Source organism: Eumetopias jubatus, unplaced genomic scaffold, assembly GCF_037043125.1.
Source record: "Eumetopias jubatus isolate StellerSeaLion01/CBP00866 unplaced genomic scaffold, mEumJub1_p1.0 scaffold_16, whole genome shotgun sequence".
NCBI lineage: Eukaryota > Metazoa > Chordata > Mammalia > Carnivora > Otariidae > Eumetopias > Eumetopias jubatus.
This window is the reverse complement of record NW_028274822.1, coordinates 8,299,155-8,321,299: the sequence shown is the minus strand read 5'-3', so window position 1 is coordinate 8,321,299 and position 22,145 is coordinate 8,299,155. Positions and strand designations below refer to the sequence as shown.

Genomic DNA, 22,145 nt, shown 5'->3' with positions numbered 1-22,145 from the left:
CCCATGCAGATGCTGTCCTTGGTCCTGCTAGGCTAGGAGTTTCCCTGAGCCTCAGTTGCATCCTCAGTAAAATGGAAATAAGAGTAGCCACCACACAGTCTTGATGTGAAGACTAAGTGACAGAGTGATTGACATTCAAAGTTGTTTAATGTGTATTAACTGTTATTAGGAGCAAAGAGAGCTAAGGGATCACCCAGCTTCAGGCTTTTCCTCATCAAACTACTCTACAGCCCCACCGCCAGAGTTAACCATTCTAAAACACAAATGTGACCAAGAATCTTTAATGTCTGTCCATGTAAATTTTCTTTTCTTTAAGGATTTTATTTATTTATTTGAGAGAGAGAGAGAGCAAGAACCCACGAGTTGAGCGGGGGGAGGAGCAGAGAGAAAGGGAGAAGCAAACTCCCGGCTGAGCACAGAGCCCAATGCGGGGTTCGATCCCAGGACCCCAGGATCATGACCCGAGCTGAAGACAACCAACTGAGCCACCCAGGTGCCCCTAAATTTTCTTTTAAAGGCAAAAATATCTCTGAAAAACATAAAACACTTGTTGGTCACATTTCCATATTCCTTGCCAGACAGGTAAGGAATATTACTGGCACATAATTTATAAATTAAGAAGCTTCTCTCCTACCCTCATCATCGTAGACCCTACTCCTCAATCCTGCAGTAGAAACCAATTTTTTTAAGATTTTTATTTATTTATTTAACAGAGAGAGAGAGCACAAGAAGGCACAGTGGCAGACAGAGGGAGAGGGAGAAGCAGGCTCTCCGCCAAATAGGGAGCCTGATGCAGGGTTCAGTCCCAGGACCCTGGGATCATGACCGTGGCCAAAGGCAGCCACTTAACCGACTTAGCCACCCAGGCACCCTAGAAACCAATTTTTAAAGTTCTTCTTTGTAGTTCTAGTGTTTCTTACAGAGATCGAAGAAAATATGGCTATATCTTTTTAATTTTTTTCTTCTCATCCAAAATGTATACCTACAGATATTTTCCCATCAGGACCTAGAAAGCTTTCTTATTCCATTGTGTAGATGTATCATAGCTTAAGAATTACCTTATAAATGGGTATTGGTATTACTTCTAATATTTTGCTCCTATCAGCAGTTCTGCAATATATATACCTTACTTACACACATAACATTGTTATGAATGCAGATGAATCTGTGGATCAAATTTTGGAATGTGGGAAGGATGGGTCATATTTTTGTAATTTGAAGCCAAGGCATTATGATGAGCAGATAAGGTTGATCTACCCCAAATTTCCTTCCTTGAAAACTAAGTATTACATTGATAGGAAAAAGTTACCAGTTTGTCCAGATGTCAGGACATTTGGAAAGCACAAAGAAAAGTTTTGAATATACAGAATAGCGACTATGGTTAAGGATACTGTATTGTATCCTTGAAATTTGCTAAGGCAGTAGATCTTAAGTGTTTTCACAACAACGACAAAATAGAAGAAAATGCTCACTGTGAGGTGATAGATATATTAATTATCTGGATAATGGTGATCATTTCACAGTTTATACACATATATCAAAACATGAAGTTGTACACCACTGATATATACAATTTTTGTTAGTGATACCTTAATAAAGCTGTTTAAAAAAAAAGAATATTGGCAAGTCATTGTGAGTCCCTAGAGGGTTTGGTTTGAATAAAAAGAAGTGGGGATAGCTGGAGAAGTTGGGGTAGGGATTGTGTGGAAGGCTTTGGATGCTAGCTTTATGTTGTTAGAATTTACCTGTATGCCAACAGAATCCGTCAAAAGTGTCATGAAATCGAGAAATTGTTAGTATGGTTATTTTGATGGCAGCATGCAGAATAGCTTAGAGAGACAGCAGAGGAAGGAAGCCAACTGAGCAAACTATAGCCATATTTAGTATTGTGCCAAACTTTCAGTAAGTTACTTAACTTTTCCACCTGTGTGTCCCATTCTGTAAGGAAGGTTAATTATATTGCCTACCTCATTGGGTTTGGGTGTGTTTTAAACTATGTTAATATTTATAAATCCCTCAGAACAGTGAGGGCCATAATAAGAACTTAAGCTGCTACTTATTATTATTCACGTCTGATAGAAACAATGCCCAGAATGCTGACCCAAGAGAAAAGGTCAGGTTAAACCATCAAATTAGCATAATACTACAACAAAGCACCCAAATTGAATTATGTAGCTCTAAACAGAAAGCCAGTACATTTTTTGAACAGTGGCCAAAACTAAATTGTGGGAAATGATACGAAAATGTAAAGTGAAGAAGAAACACTGTGTACTTTTTGCAAAGAAATTCACTTCCTTTCTGAGTGAAAACTCTTGCTGAAGATGGTGCATTTCACGGGAGCTTTAGACATTTGAAAGCAGTCATGCTCTAAGCTAGTTCTTCTCTGCCTTTGGAACTCCCAGAGCTTTCAAGTCTTTTTCATGCTAGGAGGTGAGACGCTTCTGTCTTGCTACTGAGTGGGGATTAGGGCCTCAGGCTTCAAGGTGCCCATGCTCACAAATACCATTTAGTTTAGATCTTGACATTTTATTTTACTCCTGATTTTTTTAAATCACTTATTACTGCACAAGATTTGTGTATTTAAAATGCAAGGATACAAAGCTTGTTCAAAACGGTACTTTGGGGGTCCTGTTTTGGATCTGTTTGGGGGCAAGAATTTATTTATAAATAAGCACATGGATAAAAGATCTCTTTGTGGGTTTAATCACCAACAAACCCAGTGTTGGCCTTAGGTTCCTGAGGTTTCAGAAGGAGGAAAGTAAAGTTGCAAACCCTCTCTTTTTCTATTTTGGTCTCTCCTGTCTACTGAGTTTTAGGACTTGTGGTATTGCAACTGTGTTGAAATTTTCAGTATATCAGAATAAATGGGTGATTCTGGTTCACTGTCTGGTTTCCAGGTCTTGAGAACCATGACTTTCTTGTAGATACTTAGGACATGTTTCTGTATGATTTAGGTGAACAAAAAACAAATGGGAAGGGGTGTGTGAGCCAAGACTGAGAAAGAGGCATTTCCCACACATAGGTGACTTTAAAAAAAATTAATAATAATACAGAAACAGACAAATGTATAGCACCTCTCTTTTAGCCCTTTTCTTTGTTTTTCGCATCCCTCCCACCACCCCCAACAACCCTGCCAGGCCCAGTATTTTATCCCTGGAGAAATTCAGCCTGTCTTCCTATATCGGTGTACGTTTTCCCATCTTTAAAATCAATACATTGATAGATACCTTGCTTGTTTAAGACTCAAAAGACATGATGCATGAGGAGGTAATGTAGTCATTACAAATATAGGCTCTGAAGCTAGATTATCAGGATTTGGTTCTATATCTGTTAGTGTGTTTTTTCTTTTTAACATTTCTGTGCCTCTGTCATGTGTAACACAATGCAATGGTAGAGCCAAAAAGCATTGTTTTGTGGATGAAATGAGTTAATACACTTTAAATATTTAGACCAATGTGTGGTCTAGAGTAAGTGCCCACCTTGGATATGGTAAGACTACAGTAGTCCCCCTTAACCATGGGGGATACATTCCAAGGCCCCCAGTGGATTCCAAAACCACAGATAGTATCTAACCCTATGTATATTCAGTTTTTTCCTGCAATGAAGTTTAATTTATAAAGGGGCACAGTAAGAGATTAACAACAATAACTATTAATAAAATATAGCAGTTATAACAGTACACTGTAATAAAACGTTTATGAATGTGGTCTTTCTCAAAATACCTTATTGTACGATACTCATCCTTCTTGTGATGAGGTGAGATGATAAAATGGTTACCTGTTGAGTTGAAGTCAGGTGAACGACATAGGCATTGTGACGTAGCTTAGGCTACTATTGACCTCCTGATGATATGTCATAAGGGAGATTACTTGCATCTGGACCACGGCTGGGTAACTCAAATCACAGAAAGTAAAACCAGGGATAAGAGAGACTACTGTGTATACATATAAGGTATTGATTTATTAATCCAACAATTTTCAAGTAGTCACTTTGCTATGAATGAGTTTAGGGATGGGAGAGGAATACAGTGATATATAAAGCATAGCTCCTTCTCTGAAGGAGATTACAATCCAATAAGGGAGATTAATTTTCAAAAGACAGCAAAGAACAAATTATAAAGGAACCCAGGGTAAAGAGACATCCCTTTTCACGGGTTTGATCTAGGAAATCTCCATGAAAGAAGTAAGACAAGATAGGATTCAAAAGGTAGGTAGGATTCTAAAGAGCGTGAATTGAAAAATAAGGGGGGGCGGCGCCTGGGTGGCTCAGTCGTTAGGCGTCTGCCTTCGGCTCAGGTTGTGATCCCAGGGTCCTGGGATGGAGCCCCATATTGGGCTCTCTGCTCTGCGGGAAGCCTGCCTCTCCCTCTCCTGCTCCCCGTGCTTGTGTTCCCTCTCTCGCTGTGTCTCTTTCTGTCAAATAAATAAATAAAATCTTTAAAAAAAAATAAGGGGATTTCAGATAAAGAATATGATGCAAACAAAGAAACAAAAGCAAATATATTCAAGGGGGTAATGAGTAAACCAATGCAGTTTAAGGAGAGGTTTTTTTTTTTAAAGATTTTATTTATTTGAGAGCGAGACAGAACATGAGCAGGTGGGAGGAGACAGAGGGAGAGGGAGGAGCAGATTCCCCACTGAGCAGGGAGCCAGATGCGGGGCTCAATCCCAGGACTCTGGAATCATGGCCTGAGCTGAAGGCAGATGCTTAACCAACTGAGCCATCCAGGTGCCCTTAAGGAGAGGATTTAATGGGAGAATTGACAAGTATTTCATTAGACTTTGTGATTAGTTCATGAAAGTTCTTGAATGGCAAGCTTCAGGATTCAAGATTTCTTTTATAAGCAGTGAGCAATGGTGAAGCATTTAAAGGTTTGTTGTTGTTGGTTTGGTTGGTCCAAAGAAATATATGGCCAGACCTGTGCTTTAAGACATTTCCTGTGCAATAGTGTATAATTTGTAGTGGAATAAAACAATGTGAAGGTAGGGATCAGATGGGAGGCCACTAGAACAGTACTTCTTAAAGTGAGATCCCATCAGTTTTTAGTAGAGAAAATGAAAAGTAAGGGAGAGATGTTATGCATGAGTGATTAAATGTACTTGTCAACTAGATGGATATTTGTAAGGAGTGGGATGAAAAGAGTTTCCAAGGCTGCTAAGGGAAAAAGGAGGAGCCACTCTAAGAAATCTTACTAATCCATTACAAAGTAGGAAAAGAGTAAATTATTAAAAAGGGAAACAAAAAAATGAGATGGTGAAAAATTCAAAAGTATCAGTAACCACATAAACGTAAGTGGATTATGCATTTCTATTAATAAACAAGCCATAAACATACTGCTGTAAAGGAAATAAATGACAAAATTGACTGTTAAAATTAAAAACTTTTTCATGAAAAATTAAACTATAAAAAAGTGAAAAGTCAAGCTACAAAACGTATTTCCAACTCATCTACCTGATAAAGGACTTAAGATTAAAATACATTTTTAAATTCCTACAAATCAATAAGCAAAAAAGTACAGCATATCAACCTGGTTAAAGCTCGATCGTATAATTGGAAATTTCCAGACATGAAGTTTTTGTGACTTCCTTTATTTAGTGCAGTGGACCTTCAGGTTTAACAGTGTCTGCAGTCAAATTCTTCCAAGTTTCTAACCCAATCCTATTTGAAGTGAAGAGGTCAACATGATGGAAAAGGTCCATTATATCCGACTTCGGGTTAAGGTAGAGCTTGTGAATGAGTCCTAGCTAAATAACATAGTTATGGCTATGAACTAAAGCCAAGAAATCACCATTTATTTCACAGTGAGTCCTAAAAGGAAAAAGGATGTCCTTTGTGTAAAATCACCTTGAAAAGAGAAAGCACTAAGGAAAAAGGATTGCTATGAGATGAAAGTGTTTCCATCAGATAGAAAGGAATTAAGAGGGTATTTAAATTATGGCAAGCTGGTCAGCTGGCTCATGCAGTGGAAAAGTGAGGCTGTGGAACATCCGGGGATCATGGGGATTTCTGGAGTCCTGGCAACAACGTGGAATTTTCTAGAAGGAAAACCTGAAGAGTACCCAGGACCTGTTTAGTGAGACAATGGGCACGTTTGGGAGATAACTCTGAAAGAGAAGGTGAAATCAGTCAATCCCTCAGGAGAGAGCGAAGCAGCTTCCTGAGCCATGATGGGGACAGGCAAGAGTGTGATCAGCTAAGGGACAGAGCAGGAGGGAAGTTCATCTTCTTGCAGGCAGCAAGTTCCGTTGCTAACCAGCCAAATGGTCCCTGCATCTTCAGAAGAGACTGCACCATCCCCTCCCACATACTGCTTAATGAAGGGCATTTATTTATTTTGTCTCGTGGGACAAAAATAAAAATAAGGTACCTAATTTCATTTATGTGATTCTTTTTCATGTACTTGAAGAATTCATACCTTTCATTTGTAAGCAAAAATAAAACCTACTCCTTTATTTATTTATTTATTTATTTATTTTTCCCTCAGAGGCGTGATTTCCTGGGTTCAAACAGGCATTTTTGCTGCTCTTCCCTGGAATTTCTCCAACATGCTTATTATATAAGGCATCACTTCTAGGGCCTAAAGCAGAACATAGTTCATTATTAAAATCCTGTGTGATGAACAGTAACAAAGAATTGATTCCCTCATGCTTCTACTGATTTATGCTGCTAGTATGAAGGTTGTTTTTAGAATGCTGATTCATGCTGAATTTGACTTCACGTTGACACACAGTGATATTCACAAAATCTCAGCACCAGGGCCCTTTTTACTATTTACTCTGATGACAAAGCAAAACGTTTTGAAAATCTGCATCAAACAAGAAAATAGAACGAAAAACCTCTGCCTTTATTAGCATTTATTAAATTATTCTTTTAGTACTTTAACAATTCAACTAGATCGCTAATCAAAATAGAACTAGTCCAAATAGCTATGATGCGTTTATGTTATTTTTCCCAATAAATGATTTTTTAATCGCTTCACTGTGAGATTTTCATTAGACTTTGAAACATTAAAAATAACTTACTGAGATAAACATAAATTGAGGAACTTTGTACTGTTGACCATGAAAATGAAACAGCCAGCTCTTTTACCAGCAAAATGGGTTTATTTGGCAATAGCAGAGGGATTGCAATTTGAGACAAGCAAGCTATAGTGAACCACAGGCAAGGCCAGAGAAAAAAGGAGAAGAAAACCTAGTTTAAGTAAAGGGGCTGTTGGGAGGGGCTGTTATAATAAACAAGTCCATTGGAGTAAACTGAGAGTTCAGCGTATAGTGGCTCTTTACTGGCTGAGTTGTGACCTCTCTCACTGTCTGGGATGTTGCCTGACTAGGTCCTCTGCTGGGGGTAGTAGATACAGGCATCTTCCTATTGGGAGTGCAAGGTGTTTCTTCTTGTTGAGTGGTAGGGTGTGAGAGCTCCCCCTTCTGGCCTTTGACTTCATTTTAAAAGAGGTTTGTTTGTTTTCTTTATTCAGTTTCACCGCAGGTACAGATCTGAGGATACGTCGCTGTCCACTTTAAAAGTAAGACAGCCAGTTATTTTACCAGGAAATGAGTTTATTTGGGAATAGCAGAAGATTTGCAAGTCAGGATAAGCAAGCTATAGCGAAGCCACAGGCAAGTCCAACAGCAAAGTAGAGGGACATTACTTTATAAAGAAAAAGGAGGAAGTTGGGAAGAATTCTTTTGAACAAATCTACCGGAGGGTCCAGGGTGATGGCAGTTTTTCATGGGCTGAGTTGCCAGGCAAGGAGGAAATTTTCCCTCCTCCTTTTGGAGTGGTAAAGCTGTATTGGTCTTGCCAGGTGGTGCGTCTCTTCCTGTGGACGTCTGTAACTGACCTAGAATGGTAGTGAGTGAGGGCTTCCCCCTTCTGGCCTCCTGACTCCCATTTTAAGTGAGATTTTTGTGTATTAATTTTCACAGTGCAAAATACCTGGTCAGTAGTCTTCAGAATTGTTGAGATCGTGAACAGCAAAAAAAGACTAGGAAACTATCAAAGATCAGAGGGGTCCAGCGAAACGGGACAACTAAATTCAATGTGGTATCCTGGATTGGATCCCCAAACAGAGTAAGATATTGGTGGAAACACTGGTGATATTTAAATAAATTCTTTACTTTAGCTGATAGTATTTTACCAATGTTAATTTCTTAGTTTTGAAAAATGTACCATGGTTATTTAGAATGTTAATATTAGGGGTAGCTGGGTAAATTCTATTTAGGAACTCTCTGCACCATTTTAGCAACTGTTTTATAAATGTAACATTATTCCAAAATAAGAAACTAATAATTTAAGGGCCTCTGTTTGGTAAACAGTCTATAAAATCAAGTCTTCAACAATAATTTTTGTCTTTATGTGGTTGCTTCTCTTAATGTAATAGCAAATGGATAATATATTAATGAAAATACCCACTCTTTTTTCTTTATTATCCATTATCAGATTTATTCCCTAGTAATACTGAGTGCCAAAGTGGAAACACTTATGCTTTCCAACTTATACTTGACTCATTTTGACATTTTAATAGAAAATAACTGTAGTCACACAAAATGGGCATTACAGTCAGTGAGTGTGTCTCTGTATTTCCGTGAATATCACAAGGCTTCATTTGACATCATTATGGTTCCTAAGCTATGAGCAATGAAGTGCGAAGTATACAGGGGAAAGCATTCTTCTGTAGGAACAAACAGAAACTGTCTTACCAGGGATCTGGTCTCAGTGCCATTCAGAGAGAGTCTTCCGACTTCAACTAGGATTCTAAATCCATTTATAAAAAGCAGATAAATATTGAAAACCTCTACACATCCCAATTTGCAAATGATACTTTATCTGTTCCAATCCCTCAAATTTCTATTCCAATTCATGTAACTTGTTTTCACCTAATGTTACGACTACTACCAGTATATCCACTACCAACCACCACCATTTCTGCTAATAGTAACAAAATCTAAAAGTATCTGTCTTGGTCAGCTTGGGCTGCCATGACAAAATACCATAGACTAAGTAGCTTAAACAACAGACACTTATTTTCTCATAGTTCCGGAGGTTATAAGTCCAAAATCAAGATGCCAGCATGGTCAGGTTCTTGAGAGAGCCATCTTCCCATCTTGCAGATGGCCACCAGCTCACTGTGCGCTCACATGGCTTCTTTTGTGTGTGTGGAAGCACAGGGAAAGAGAGAGCAAACTCTGTGGGATTTCTTCTTACAAGAGCACTTATCCCATGCTGCGGGCCCCACCCTCGTGACCTCATCTAACCCTGATCACACTCCAGAGGCCCCATCCCCAATACCATCACATTGGGCGGGGCGAGGAATCCAACATGAGAGTTTAGGAGGGGCACAATTTAATCCATAGCAGTGTTCAAAGCCCAAGAGTTTCAGAAAATAATGTGAGGACTATGCTTCAAATACATATTCTAGATACTTTCTGTGAGCTATCTTATTAAATCCTCAAATAGCAACTTCATGAGGTCTGTTGATCTGAATTTATAGAAAAAGAAGTTAGGCCTTAGAGAAGTTAAAATAACTTCTGCAAAACAAGGCATTTAAAACATAGCAGAATGTGCACTGAAAATCAAGATGTTCTGGCTAAAAAACTATATTCTGTATTCTTAGTAATTACAATAGAATACTCTGAATTCCAATACAAATGTGTGGGATTTATACTAATGACTGAGTGAAATGATTCATCCTGGGCAAAAATTAATTCACCTGCTTTGGGAAGGAGTAATTTTAGGAAGAAAATAAACTGATGCATTTTTTTCTGTGTTTTTCAGCTGCATATTAATAAATGTAAATAGCCATGTTGGTTAAGAATATCCATTGTGAAATTAACAGGGACTCACTTGTATTCAACAGAGTATTTAGACAGTTTGTCAATAGTATATATAACATAATTCCCATAATTATTGGAATTACTTGAAACCTTTAGAAATATGATTTTTACAATATAAGTAAATATCCATAATGGCTATGGATGTGCTGAACAAAGAGTATTTTATCCTCTAAGAGTATTGTCTGTTTTGCATTGTACTACTGTCATGATTCCTCTGTAGTTACAAAGCCATGAGCTTTGTATATTTTATTTCTATTCACTGTCACAACAATCTTATGATATAGGCATTATTTTCCACAAGCTAAGAGAAGGATCCATGCTCAGAGAGTTCAGTGACTTGCCCAGAGTGACATGGCTCTCACAAGGGACAGAGCTGAAATTCCAAGTCCAGTTTTCCTGGTGCCACAGTCCAAGTTTCAGAGATCATCAATATATTTATTTTTACTTTTTAAAATTCTTATATTGTGCTCTAATTGTTCTGGCTACAGAATAGTTGGATCTGAATTTTGTTAGAATTGTCATTAGTTAAAAAAAAAAAGTGTCCTTACATATGATTTTGTAATGTGTGGCCAAATGCACCTACTTTGTAATTTAAAGGAGCTTGGGAGAGGAGCTGACTGTGTGAAGAACCTACTGTGCACTAAGATGTGGGCCCATCTTGGTGACTCTTCCCTCTATCCATTGAGGTACCCTTCTCCATGAGACATTAAATATTTTGTCTAAGGTTGCGCAGCTAGTAAATGGCAAAGCCATGATGTAAACCCAGATGTTGGATGAGGTCATTGTGAGGAGACCACCACCAGTTTTCTGAGAGCTGGACCTCACCCTCCCCCATCCTTGGAAGGTACCTTCCACCTACCCTGCCTGTAGGCAGAGCTGTTTCAAGCACAAGGTCTTGAGAGAGCAATGTGTTGTTGAGATCATCTGGACTGAATGGGACTGAACCCCGTTAAGGCTTCTCCATGAACTTTTAAGATACGGCGAGGGGGGGGGTGTTTCTGAGATGTACGTGTCTTGTGGTTGCCCAAGACAAGTCTTGTATGTGAGTTCCCTTGCTCATTAAACTTGCCACCTACCAACCTGGGGTGGCCTGCCTCATTTTTGGGTATCTCCTTGCCCTCTATGTAAAGGGACCAGTTTCAGATTTCACCCAGGCAACTCCCAAATTTGCAAACTAACACAAAGTTTTATTCATTTTCCACTGTACCAAACTTCCTTTTCTTATATGTTTGCATTTTCAAAATTTATTACCTTAAATTTATTTAAAATATAAATACCTTTTTAAAGTTTAAAAAGCAGAATCGATAACGCTAAATAAACCCACGTAGAATTGAGTTAAAGCCAAACAAACCACATGCTGATATTATATCATAATCAGTATTCACATGTGTTTTTAATAGTATTTTACTGTAGGAGTGGAGATCAGTAAGAGGCCAACAAGTCAATAACTAACTAGAACACAATGTGCTAAACACAAATGTGTAGGAAGAACACCAGCAGACCTGAGGGGGTAATTTAACACCTTATTTCCAGGTGTGTGGTTGGAAATCATATCGCGGAGGAGGTGCATCTCAATCCAGGTAGAGAAAGAGAAACACACCGACGTGAGCCAGAGCATCTTTCAGATGCTTTTTGAAGCTAATAAGAAGCTAAGAAAGGTATCAAGTGTAAAGTGAAAGTGTGTGCATTGTTAATCTGTTTATTCTGTTTTTATGAGAGGTCTTCTACGTAATTATCCAAAGAGTGTCTTTTAACATGGGAAACACTGTCTTCTAGTGAGTAACGAACAATGAACGCTCCAAAGAAATTATATTATCTGGCCAGTATTAAAGGAAAGAAGGAAGGAAGGGAGGGAGGGAGGGAGGGAGGGAGGGAGGGAGGAAGGAAGGAAGAAAAGGAAAGAAAAGAAAGAAAAGAAAGAAAAGAGAAAGAAAGAAAGAAAGAAAGAAAGAAAGAAAGAAAGAAAGAAAGAAAGAAAGAAAGAAAGAAAGAAAGAAAGAAAGAAAGAAAGAAAAAGAAAGAAAGAAAGAAAGAAAAAGAAAGAAGAGAAGAAAAGAAAAGAAAGAGGGAGGAAGAAAGGAAGGAAGAAACAAAGTATAGCAACTCTGCAGTTTGAATAGAGAAATAGAAGAGAAATACAACAATCAAGGTCTCTGAGTTTTCTCTCAATGCATTTGTTTATGGCTACAGAGTATGTATACTCTAGCAAAACTGTGCTAAATGTTGAAATTTAAAATTGTGGCCAATTTGCATTTCTAGACCTCTCCAATTACTGAAAGGAGACTCATTTTATTACTTTTCCTTAAACGTACTTGGGGAGGGAGGGTGACAGAGTGGGGGCATCAGGTGACAAGCTCAAGGTCCAATATTAATTAGTCCTATGAAACAAGGACAGAGTCCAGGAATGATGGGGTGTGTGTGTGTGTGTGTGTGTGTGTGTGTGTGTGTGTGTGTGTAATTAGGGGTCCTGCTTCTTTACCAAAGCTGAAGAGATGTGTGTTCAGACAGAGGTGTGTTCAAATCCTGACACAGTCACTGTCTTTATCCTAAAATAGAGCTAAACTACCTCATGTTGTAGGTATGAGGATTAAATGTGTATATAAATATTTAGATGTATTACATATAAATAAGCATTTAACAAATGCTAGTTACTGTAAATTATAAATGGGTAAGGCAGATATTTCCATTATAAAAACACCTATCTTCCTGCTTTCTAAATTAATATATGAGCATTTGTCTTTTAAAGTAAATTATTCCTACAAGATAAGTTACTTTTTAAATGTGATGATTTTTGAAAGATAGAAAATTGAGCATTATGAAAGCGCTTGATCTTATAAATTGTAACTGCATTATCATGGAAAACAGAGAAGCGCCCTGTCACTGGCATGCTGAGATAAATATTTTATATGGTATTGACACCAGATGATTTCACTAGATTAAAGACCACTGAAGCCAGCACATTGAAACCTCATAACATAAAATCTTTTCACAAAATGTCACTTTTATATTAAATATTGTGTTTTTAAAAGTTTGCTGTAGTTTTAATGAATAACCTGGTTAGGACTCAAAAACTTCTCTCTGTAAGTACATTTAAAAAAATTTCTTTCCAATAGATTAAGTGAATAGATAACTTCCTGGCATTGCAAAACTCGTGAAAAGATTGATAATCAGATTCCTTCATTTGCTTTCAGATTTTCAGACGATGCTGGTTGGTTTTCAAGAAGGCTTCTAGTAAAGGACCCAGAAGGCTGGAAAAATTTCCAGATGAAAAGGCAGCATATTTCAGAAACTTTCATAAGGTAAGTCACAGTGTTTGGAATCGCTAGGGAATAAGCGGACCCCTGGCAACAACTTGTGGAGACATTTCTTTTGATAGATGAAATATGCAGAGGCAAAAATGCATGACCAGTATAAAATATCTCTGTTCTGATAAAAATGCAAAAGTTATTTTTCTTCTTTTTTTTAATCATCTGCTGTAAATGCCAGTGGTACCTCTGCAAAAATGAAATGAAAGACTCATTTTTATTGCTAGTTTGCTAAATGAGACGACTCATAATTCAACCACATCATTTCCTAACATGCTGAGTAGACATTTTGCCTCTGTTCAGGTTAATTGTGCATTTGTTACTTTGATTTAAACTGTGGGCAATATTTAGGAGATAAAACTTTGGAGGCTGGTGTTGGCCGTGCTAATGACTCTGCTAATGTGCACAGTAGTTGCTGTTTATACCTTTAACAAGAAAGGATCATCAAATACGCTGATGTGTAGGATGTGGCCATACATTCTATGAATTTTGATTCATTCTATGGATCAACTTACTAAGGATTAAAAGTATGTAGGAAATACCGCTAGAGTGATGTTAAATATGCCACCTAAATTTGTCTTCAGTGATAAGATCAAAATGCAGTTAAGTGTTTGATAATTATGTAGAGAATTCATGGTCAGAACTCAAAATTGTGAATTGGTTTGTTGATGAAGTGCCTCAATAAGCTCAGTAAAGAATCTAATGCCTCACCATTGGTAATATAGAGTAAGTTACCATGAATAATGTAATGATTTTGTGGGGTTTATTTTATGTGATATGTAGTCTAGTTCCTCCTTTTATTAAAAATAGAGTGCTTGCCAGGGGTTGGGCGGTGGGAGTGATAAATAGATGTAGCACAGAGGATTTTTAGGACAGTGAAACTATCCTTTACAACACCATCATGGTGGATGTAGGTCATCAGACATTTGTCTAAACTGGTAGAAGTTACAATACCGAGAGTGAACCTTACTGTAAAACGTGGGCTTTGGGTGATTATGTTGTGTCAAAGTAGATTGATTCATCAGCTGTAACGAACGTCCCACTCTGCTGTGGGATGTGGATAATAGCGGAGGCTGTGCATGTGTGGAGGTAGGGGGTATAGGGAAATCTCTGTACCTTCTGCTCAATAGGGCTCTGAACCTAAAACTGCTCTCAAAAATAAAGTTTATTTAAAAAAATAGATTTTTCTACAAAATGTACTAATTCTATTACACAAATACCTAGCAAGCATTTATATTATATTTGAGACTCTCTCTGAGGGCTGAGCATTTGAATTTCTTTAACTCTCTTTGAGGTATTCTACATATTAATATAGACTTACTATCAGAGATTCCAAGTTCAGGTTCCTGTCCAGCCACTTAGTAACTCATGTGAGTTTGGTTTTCTCATGAGTACATGTTATATTACATGTCTCATTTGAAGACTATTTGAGATAGGGTATCAAAGGACAACCAGCACAGTGGTGCCTATTCTAATTAAATGAAGAATTATATGAAGTCTAAATTTATACTGGTATTTTGTATTATGGTTATGATCTTGGCAATATTTTTAAACCTGACAAAATTTAAAACTGCAAAGTTGTGAAATGTGAGTCTGTGACCTTTAGTTTGTGAGTAAAATTTTGAAAGACTGAACACATTGGATACTCTAGATTCCTCATCAGAACCCCTGCCCCCTGGTCAGTGCTGGCTGGATGCAGTCCATGCATTCATGACTCAGGCACAATCCTCAAGAAGGAAAAAGATCATCTTGGAAAATAGATTGTTGAGAAAGATCAAGAATCTGAATCACTTGTGTGTGTGTGTGTGTATGTGTGATGAGAACATTTAAGATCGACTCTCTTATCAACTCTCAAGTATATAATACAGTATCATTAACTATAGTTACCATACCGTACATTAGATTTTGGGAACTTACTCATCTTACCCTCTAACCAGTGGTGATGGAGATGCTAACTAACCTTGTTTTAGTAATCATTTCACAATGTACACATGTATCAAAAGATCACTTTGTATACCTTAAACTTATATAATGTTATATGCCAATTATATCTAGATAATAGAGCTGGAATGAAAAACATCTTTACATTACACAGTGGATAGGATTGTAGGCTCTGGAATCTAGCATCCGTATTTAAGAGCTGTGTACTTGCTTAGGCTCTTTAATTTCCATGTACTTAATTTTCCTCCTCTGACAGTTTAAGATTATAATAATATAACAGACTATAATACAAAAAGTGTTATTGTAAGGAATAAAAAGATACTATAGACATATAATGAGATTGAATACAACAAGATGTTATTAATGAATTACAATTTATAGCTAAGTACATAACCACTTACTTGGCATATAGTAAATTGCAGTAAACGTTAACCGTTTTTAGTCTAGTCTCGATGTGATGGAGACTTGGGTGAAGATGTTAGTGTTGGAGCTAGAGGTGGAAGGACACGTTTTGGATATGGCTGGTGAACTCTGACAGGGTGTACTTTGGGATTAGATGCGGGGTGTTAGTGAAAGGTAGGTAGGACTCATGGAGATTCCTGAGTTTGGGTTTGAGCAACAGAGAAGAGGTGGTGCGATTCATGAAGATAGGGAAGACTAGAAGAGCAAACTTTGAGTAAAACTCACAAGCCTTCACTGATTGGATGTAGAAGAAATGGAGGAGAGAGGAGTAAGAGTTGCTGTCTTTTCCAGACTGGGTGACAGAGGAGTGGTCATGCTGTTACAGAGACACGGACCCTGTGTGGAGGAGCACTTTTCAGTGGTGAAGAGAAGAAGGCATTCTTGGCATGTTAGATTAGGTTTCTTTACAGTACATTCAGATAGATGTTTTCATTCAACAGTTAGAACTGCAGCCAGACTGTAGTGCAAATACCCAGGAGATCTACCGAATGGTGATGTTAAGGTGGGTGTATATTAATGCCTCTTTGTGAAAGCTTGGTAAGTGCAAAATAAAACTCTTTCCTCTAAAAGACATGGATTTTGGTGCCAGCCTTACGGTGACATTCAGGGTGTTTTGCAGGTATTTCAATTCTAAGTTCAGCAAGAGTTAAAATCAAAGAAGTTGATACTTGACTGAAAAAATAAAACTGCTAATCCAAAAAATGATAGAAAACTATGAAAAGTGGCTCTTAAAGGAAATGCTAGTGGAATAAATGTTAAAATACTAAACAGTAAGATTTATAGTAATTATCAAAACTGCTTAACTGGAACTTCCCAACTGAAAGTTCTAACAATTCTAAAGAGAGAATTGTTCATGTTACCAAAAAGAAAACTGTGAAGAATACTGACATTTGAAAAGGGGAAGAGGAGAGAAGACAGGACCTCAGAGGCTGTGTGTCCTGCTCTTCCCTGAGGCTGCCCCTTCCTATGAGAACACCACCCCAGAGGTCAGAGGGCATTATTTTGTCCCAGCCCTAAACAACCAGCCATCAAGGCAAAATAGCAATTACAAATGTTTGTGATATTTTTATCCTGACATATGAATACATTTGCTTCTGCAAAATCAAAAATTGAACCATCACTTCCCTTGGCTTCTTCCATTGGTTGAATCATGAATCCTTTTATTGGAAAGCTGTAAATTTCTCAGCTCCCTCAGATGGTCAGGTAAATAAAGGGAGATCTCTTTAAGAAAAAGGCTGACCTATTTAAAATCTCTCTTTTCCTTTGAGCAATTAATGGTCAGTTCAAATCTTGGCTCCCCAGAATGGGGAAAAAAAATCTTATTTTTCAAAATAGCTTAAAATAGACTGCTGTGGATTTCCCCAATTGTTCTATTTATTAATTATTAGGTACTTTAAACTTGTGATTAGTTAGTTATTTTGGTACGTCCTAAAATCTGCTATAGTGCTCAATAGCAATAAATCAAAATAATCAAATGAGTGAAATGTGTCCAACCTTAGTGAGGGACTTATGAAAAATAGCTAAGGACAGAATTATTTCTTTGCCAACTTTAACTTTGTGCTATGCTGTATCTGGAACATACATATTGTAAAGCTTATGAGTATTAATGGTCCCATTTAGACATTTGATATGTTTATTGTAAGAGAGATCTTGCTGCATAAATCAATTTTTATATGAAACTGCTATAAAATGGTATATACTTTTTTTTTACATCTTGGTAGAAAGAAATTTGAAATTCAAATCACTAGCTGCTGAAGGAAGTTATTAAAAATGCATTAGGGTTGAAAATGTAGCTGTATATAATTGTCATAACAGATATTCAAAACAAATTTATCCTCAATGAAAACTGAACTAAAGCAATTTACATAGAATCAGCTAATAAATTTTCCTTAATTTTCTAAGTAGATGAAAAAGAAACAGTTCATAGAAATTTTAATAAAATAAATATGAGTGCTGTCTGTAGGGAGGAAAGTATAAATAAAATCCCTGGGAAGGATGACTGAAGATGGAACGATGTGAATTTCCTATGATGGGGACTACATGAGCTAGAAAAGCAATGCCTGTATTGGGACCGATCTTATTTCTAAATCCCGTACAATCTGACATTGAAAACATCATTTTGTTCTATCTGCTTTGCTCCTTCTTGGAGTTATCGGTATTTATCTTTATGTAAAGCAAACATCTGAGAAACTTAGGGAAAAGATGAAGACATCCTTATGAAAAACAGCCACCTGGAAATATAGCATATCCTTAAAGATAGGAGCAAAACCATAGGTTAGTGTGTGAACAGTGTGTTATGTTGAACGCTTTCATTTTGATTCCAGTGGCTCTCTGCTTGGATGAGCACACACTTGGTGTGATGTGAAGGGTGTTCAAAGGTTTGGTGTCTCATAAAATGTCTGCTGGAAGGTCCCAGAGTGATAATCATTCACATTAGTGTATCTTATTCATTTGTTCATTCGTTCATTCATTCATCCATCTGTAATCTCTTATCTTGAAGAAGTCTTAACCTTTTTTTAACATAAGCTCCTATTAACACACACATTGGTTCCTGGGACAGTCACACGTTAACCCATGATCATTTATTTATTGCTTTATTCATATTATCTGATCACATGCTAATGACTCAGAAAAGATTCAAAGAAATGGAATATGAAAAGTTGGTTTTTAATGTAGAATGAAAAGAAGGGGTAAAATGCCCACAGCATGATGCATTACCGATGGGGTGTCTCTGACAGAGACGGGTGGGTCCTGAGAACGGACAATTCTATAGCCAGAGACGATAAGACTGGTGATAAGACTCGCACATGGAGGGCATTACCAAAGTTGTGATTTCAAGATAATAGGGAACTTCCAGAGTTCAACTTGATCTTTGTAATATTTATATCAAGGTCCATTACAATTTTACAACAAATAGGATATCTCCAGTAAGAATCAGCTTAAGAATGCGACGGAAAATAGATCACTCGGCCATCAGAATTTTTGTTTATAACCTGTTGCTCCATAACAGATATCTGTTCACTGAGAAATAAGGAATCAGACTCTTAGAAAATATCCCCAAGAGTGATCTGGGCTTGACTTAAAGTATATAGAAGTATGATTTATGTTAGCAAAATTATTGTCTTTTTTCGACTCTTTTAAAACTATCCAGTTGTGTGTGAGGCAATCATCCCTAATGGTACTACATCAGAAAAAATGGTAATATGACTTAAACAATATCTTTTCTCACTCTACTATCTGTGAAATGCAAGTAACAGCAGAGCTCACAAAGTGAGGTGATAATTTCATGTGAGATACTACGCAACCCGTAAAACAACTATGGTTGTACAAGTCATTTCTGCCTCAGATTTTGCATCTATGAAACCAGGGAAATAATTCATACCAACTTTAGAACAATTTTGAGACCAATTTGCTTGATAAAGTAACTTGTAACTTCAAACATGTCCTTTTACGTGGTAAATCAGATAGTAACTTGAGAAAGACTATTCAATAGCACAACCCCGTTATGACTATTTCCATCATTTCTGAAGCTTTTTACATTTATTTAATGGATTTAGATCCAATGCTCTTTATTATTTCAGAATACCGGCAGTGCATTTGGGGTTTTAAAAATCTCTCTTTTACCCAACGTCTGGCTAATTGTGCAGTATCTGACAGATGCAACAGGAGACATGCGTATTGCATAATGTTCACTGAGGATAAACTGTTTTTCTATCATCAATGGAAAATTACATATTATTCCACAAATAATGAATGCATATTAATTTACAACTTATAATTTGAAAATATTTCAGTGAGAACTCATTCTTGAATTAATACTTTTACCTCACCATAAATATCTATATAGAAACTTTTATAAATAGCAATGCTATTTCATCTTTACTTAATTTATATAATATTTAAAAATATTAAAACCTTTAAACTGCTAATACTTCTACAAAAAACAAAGATAGAATTTGAATATGCTATCAATAATCCAAGATTACAAATCAGTAGCAGCCACTAAACTGATTTGATTGATTAGCGAACAGGTTCTTAATTTAGGAAACCAGGAGTTTTGAGATTCAGTGGAATCGCTTGTTTTGATGATAAATGGTGCATTTGTTCTACTCAGTGTCATTGTCAGACATAATGTGAGCTCCTGAAGAAATGGTGGAATTCTCGCTATCTAGTGTTCAGGGAAATACGAGTTTTTTTGTTTGTTTTGTTTTGTTTTTTATTTTGAGACAAAGAGAGAATGAGAACGAGAGATCATGTTTGCTTAAAAATGCAACTATTTTCTCCTACTCCTATTCTTTCATCTATCTTTTAATTGAGTTAATCGTATTACAAATCCAGTGTACTAGAAAATTAAATTTTAACCTGATTTGCTGTAGCCTGGAATTTTCCACTAATCCTTTCTATCATTTTGCGAGAGGATTGTCTTTGTGTAAGCTTGGGGCTACCATGATGTTCTCCTGGTCTTAGAGCTGGTACAGCCAACTCTGATAGTCGTCCAAAAAGTCAACCTTTCTATCTTTTATTCCAGTTCCATTTTGCAAATAAGCCAATGTGGTTGGACCCACATTATTCCCAAAGGCTGCAGTTCCATCTTTAGCAATAATTACAGTGCAGTTTCCGTTTTCTGTTGTTGTGCAACAAATTATCACAAGTTCAGGCATTCAAAAAACACCTGTTTATGAGCTCACAGCTCTGTAGGGCAAAGGTGTAGTGTGGCTGGTTTCTCTGCTGGGGGTTTCAAGGGCCCTGAAGTTAGTTGCACTGAATTATCCGGTGGCTCTAGAGAAAAGTCTGCTTCGAAGTTTCTAATATAGTTGGTGATTTTAGTTCCCTAGAGCTGCAAGACTGACGCCCCTGTTCCTTTGCGGGCTGTCAAGAAGGGGCTGCTTTCAGCACCAGAGGCTACCTGAAATCCTTGACATACTCGGTTCCTTCTTGCTCCAACACAGCACAGGCATAAGAGATTTTTTCAAGTTTTGACTCTCTGCCGTGTCTTCTGTGACCAGCGGGAGAAAAAAACTCTGCTTTTAAAAAGTTCCTGTGACTTGGTCAGGTACACCTGGAGTCACTGTGTTGTGATCCAACTTTAGTGGCGCATCATTTAAATGTTCGGGGTCTTTTGCTTTTGGAGCTTTTGTTTTTGTTTTAATTGTATTTTATTATGTTATGTAATCACCATACATTACATTATTAGTTTTTGATGTAGTCTTCCATGATTCACTGTTTGCGTATAACACCCAATGCTCCATGCAGTACGTGCCCTTTTTAATACCCGTCACCAGGCTAACCCATCCCCCACCCCCTCCCCTCTAGAACCCTCAGCGTCTCCCCCTCAGATTGCCCCACTTCATTTTTCCCTTCCTACTATCTTCTTCTTCTTTTTTATAACATATAACATATTATTTGCTTAAGAGGTACAAGTCTGTGATTCAACAGTCTTGCACAATTCACAGTGCTCACCATAGCACATACCCTCCCCAAAGTCTATCACCCAGCCACCCCATCCCTCCCCCCCCCCACTCCAGCAACCCTCAGTTTGTTTCCTGAGATTAAGAATTCCTCATCTCAGTGAGGTCATATGAGACATGTCTTTCTCTGATTGACTTATTTCGCTCAGGATTTTTGGGTTATTTTTAATTTGAGAAGGAATTTCTTAGGTTGCTAAAGTGAGACAGCCACTTTTCCCTCATGGTGTGTAGGAGGTCTATACATTAAGGCATTGTATGTGAAGTGAAGCATCATGCAACTTTGACATTTCAAGCACGGGGTTTAATTTCATTAACTGTTAATTCAACACCCATTATAACTCACTTTTTCCTTTCCCATCTCCACCATAGAGATCACTTTTTTATGCATGATCACTTTTTTACACTTCCTGCAGTTAGATAGGTACATTTCTGGCTAATGAAATGTAAATTTAAGCCTGCTAGAAGGGATAGAAAGGATTTTGTGTTCTGATATGGCCAGCAATTATCCCTTATTCCTTTTCCCTAAATGGAAAGCATGACAGTGAGATGTATTCTGTGCCCATGAGGAGATAGGCATAAGGGAAATGTGAAGACAAGGACAAATATTTTGGCTTAAGATGCTTCCTCTAATATCATCAAGCCACTAAGGCCAACACTAGTAACTGCCTACTTCGGAGTTCTTGTTTGGAAAATATAGGTCCTGTTTGTTCACATCAGTGTCTAGCAAACTTTTATCTGTAAAGGGCCAGATAGTAAAAATTTTAGGCTTTACAGATCCTGAGGTCTTTGTTGCAATTCTTCAGCTCTGCACTTTGTACATTAAATAGCCAAAGACAATATGTAAACAAATGGCCCTGGCTGTGTTCTGATAAGAGCTTATTTGCAAAAACAGGTGGAAGACCAAATTTGGCCCAGAGTCCACAGTTTACCTTACTTGAAACTATGTATTTTTTATTTTCTCTTAAACAAAAAATAATAATGCTAATATTAATAATTATGTCTAGATGCTATAAGTGTATAGATAAAACCTTATCTAAACATGATTGATAGTTAACTAACGGATCACACCTAGAATTGGTCTCATAAGCTTAGGAAAGTAACCATAATCCTCATAATCCTCTTCAGCTTTTTTATGT

The 22,145-nt window shown here is 37.2% G+C and overlaps 1 protein-coding gene across 2 annotated transcripts in view; it reads left to right on the top strand.

The window, feature by feature from the left end:
* Positions 1–22,145, top strand: part of DOK6 (docking protein 6) — a 360,407-nt gene that overhangs the window by 91,465 nt on the left and 246,797 nt on the right. For both annotated transcript variants that reach the window (XM_028102963.2, XM_088019411.1), the window contains exon 2: positions 13,025–13,132. In XM_028102963.2, coding sequence (XP_027958764.1) covers positions 13,025–13,132 — 108 coding nt within the window. The remainder of the gene's footprint in view (positions 1–13,024; positions 13,133–22,145) is intronic.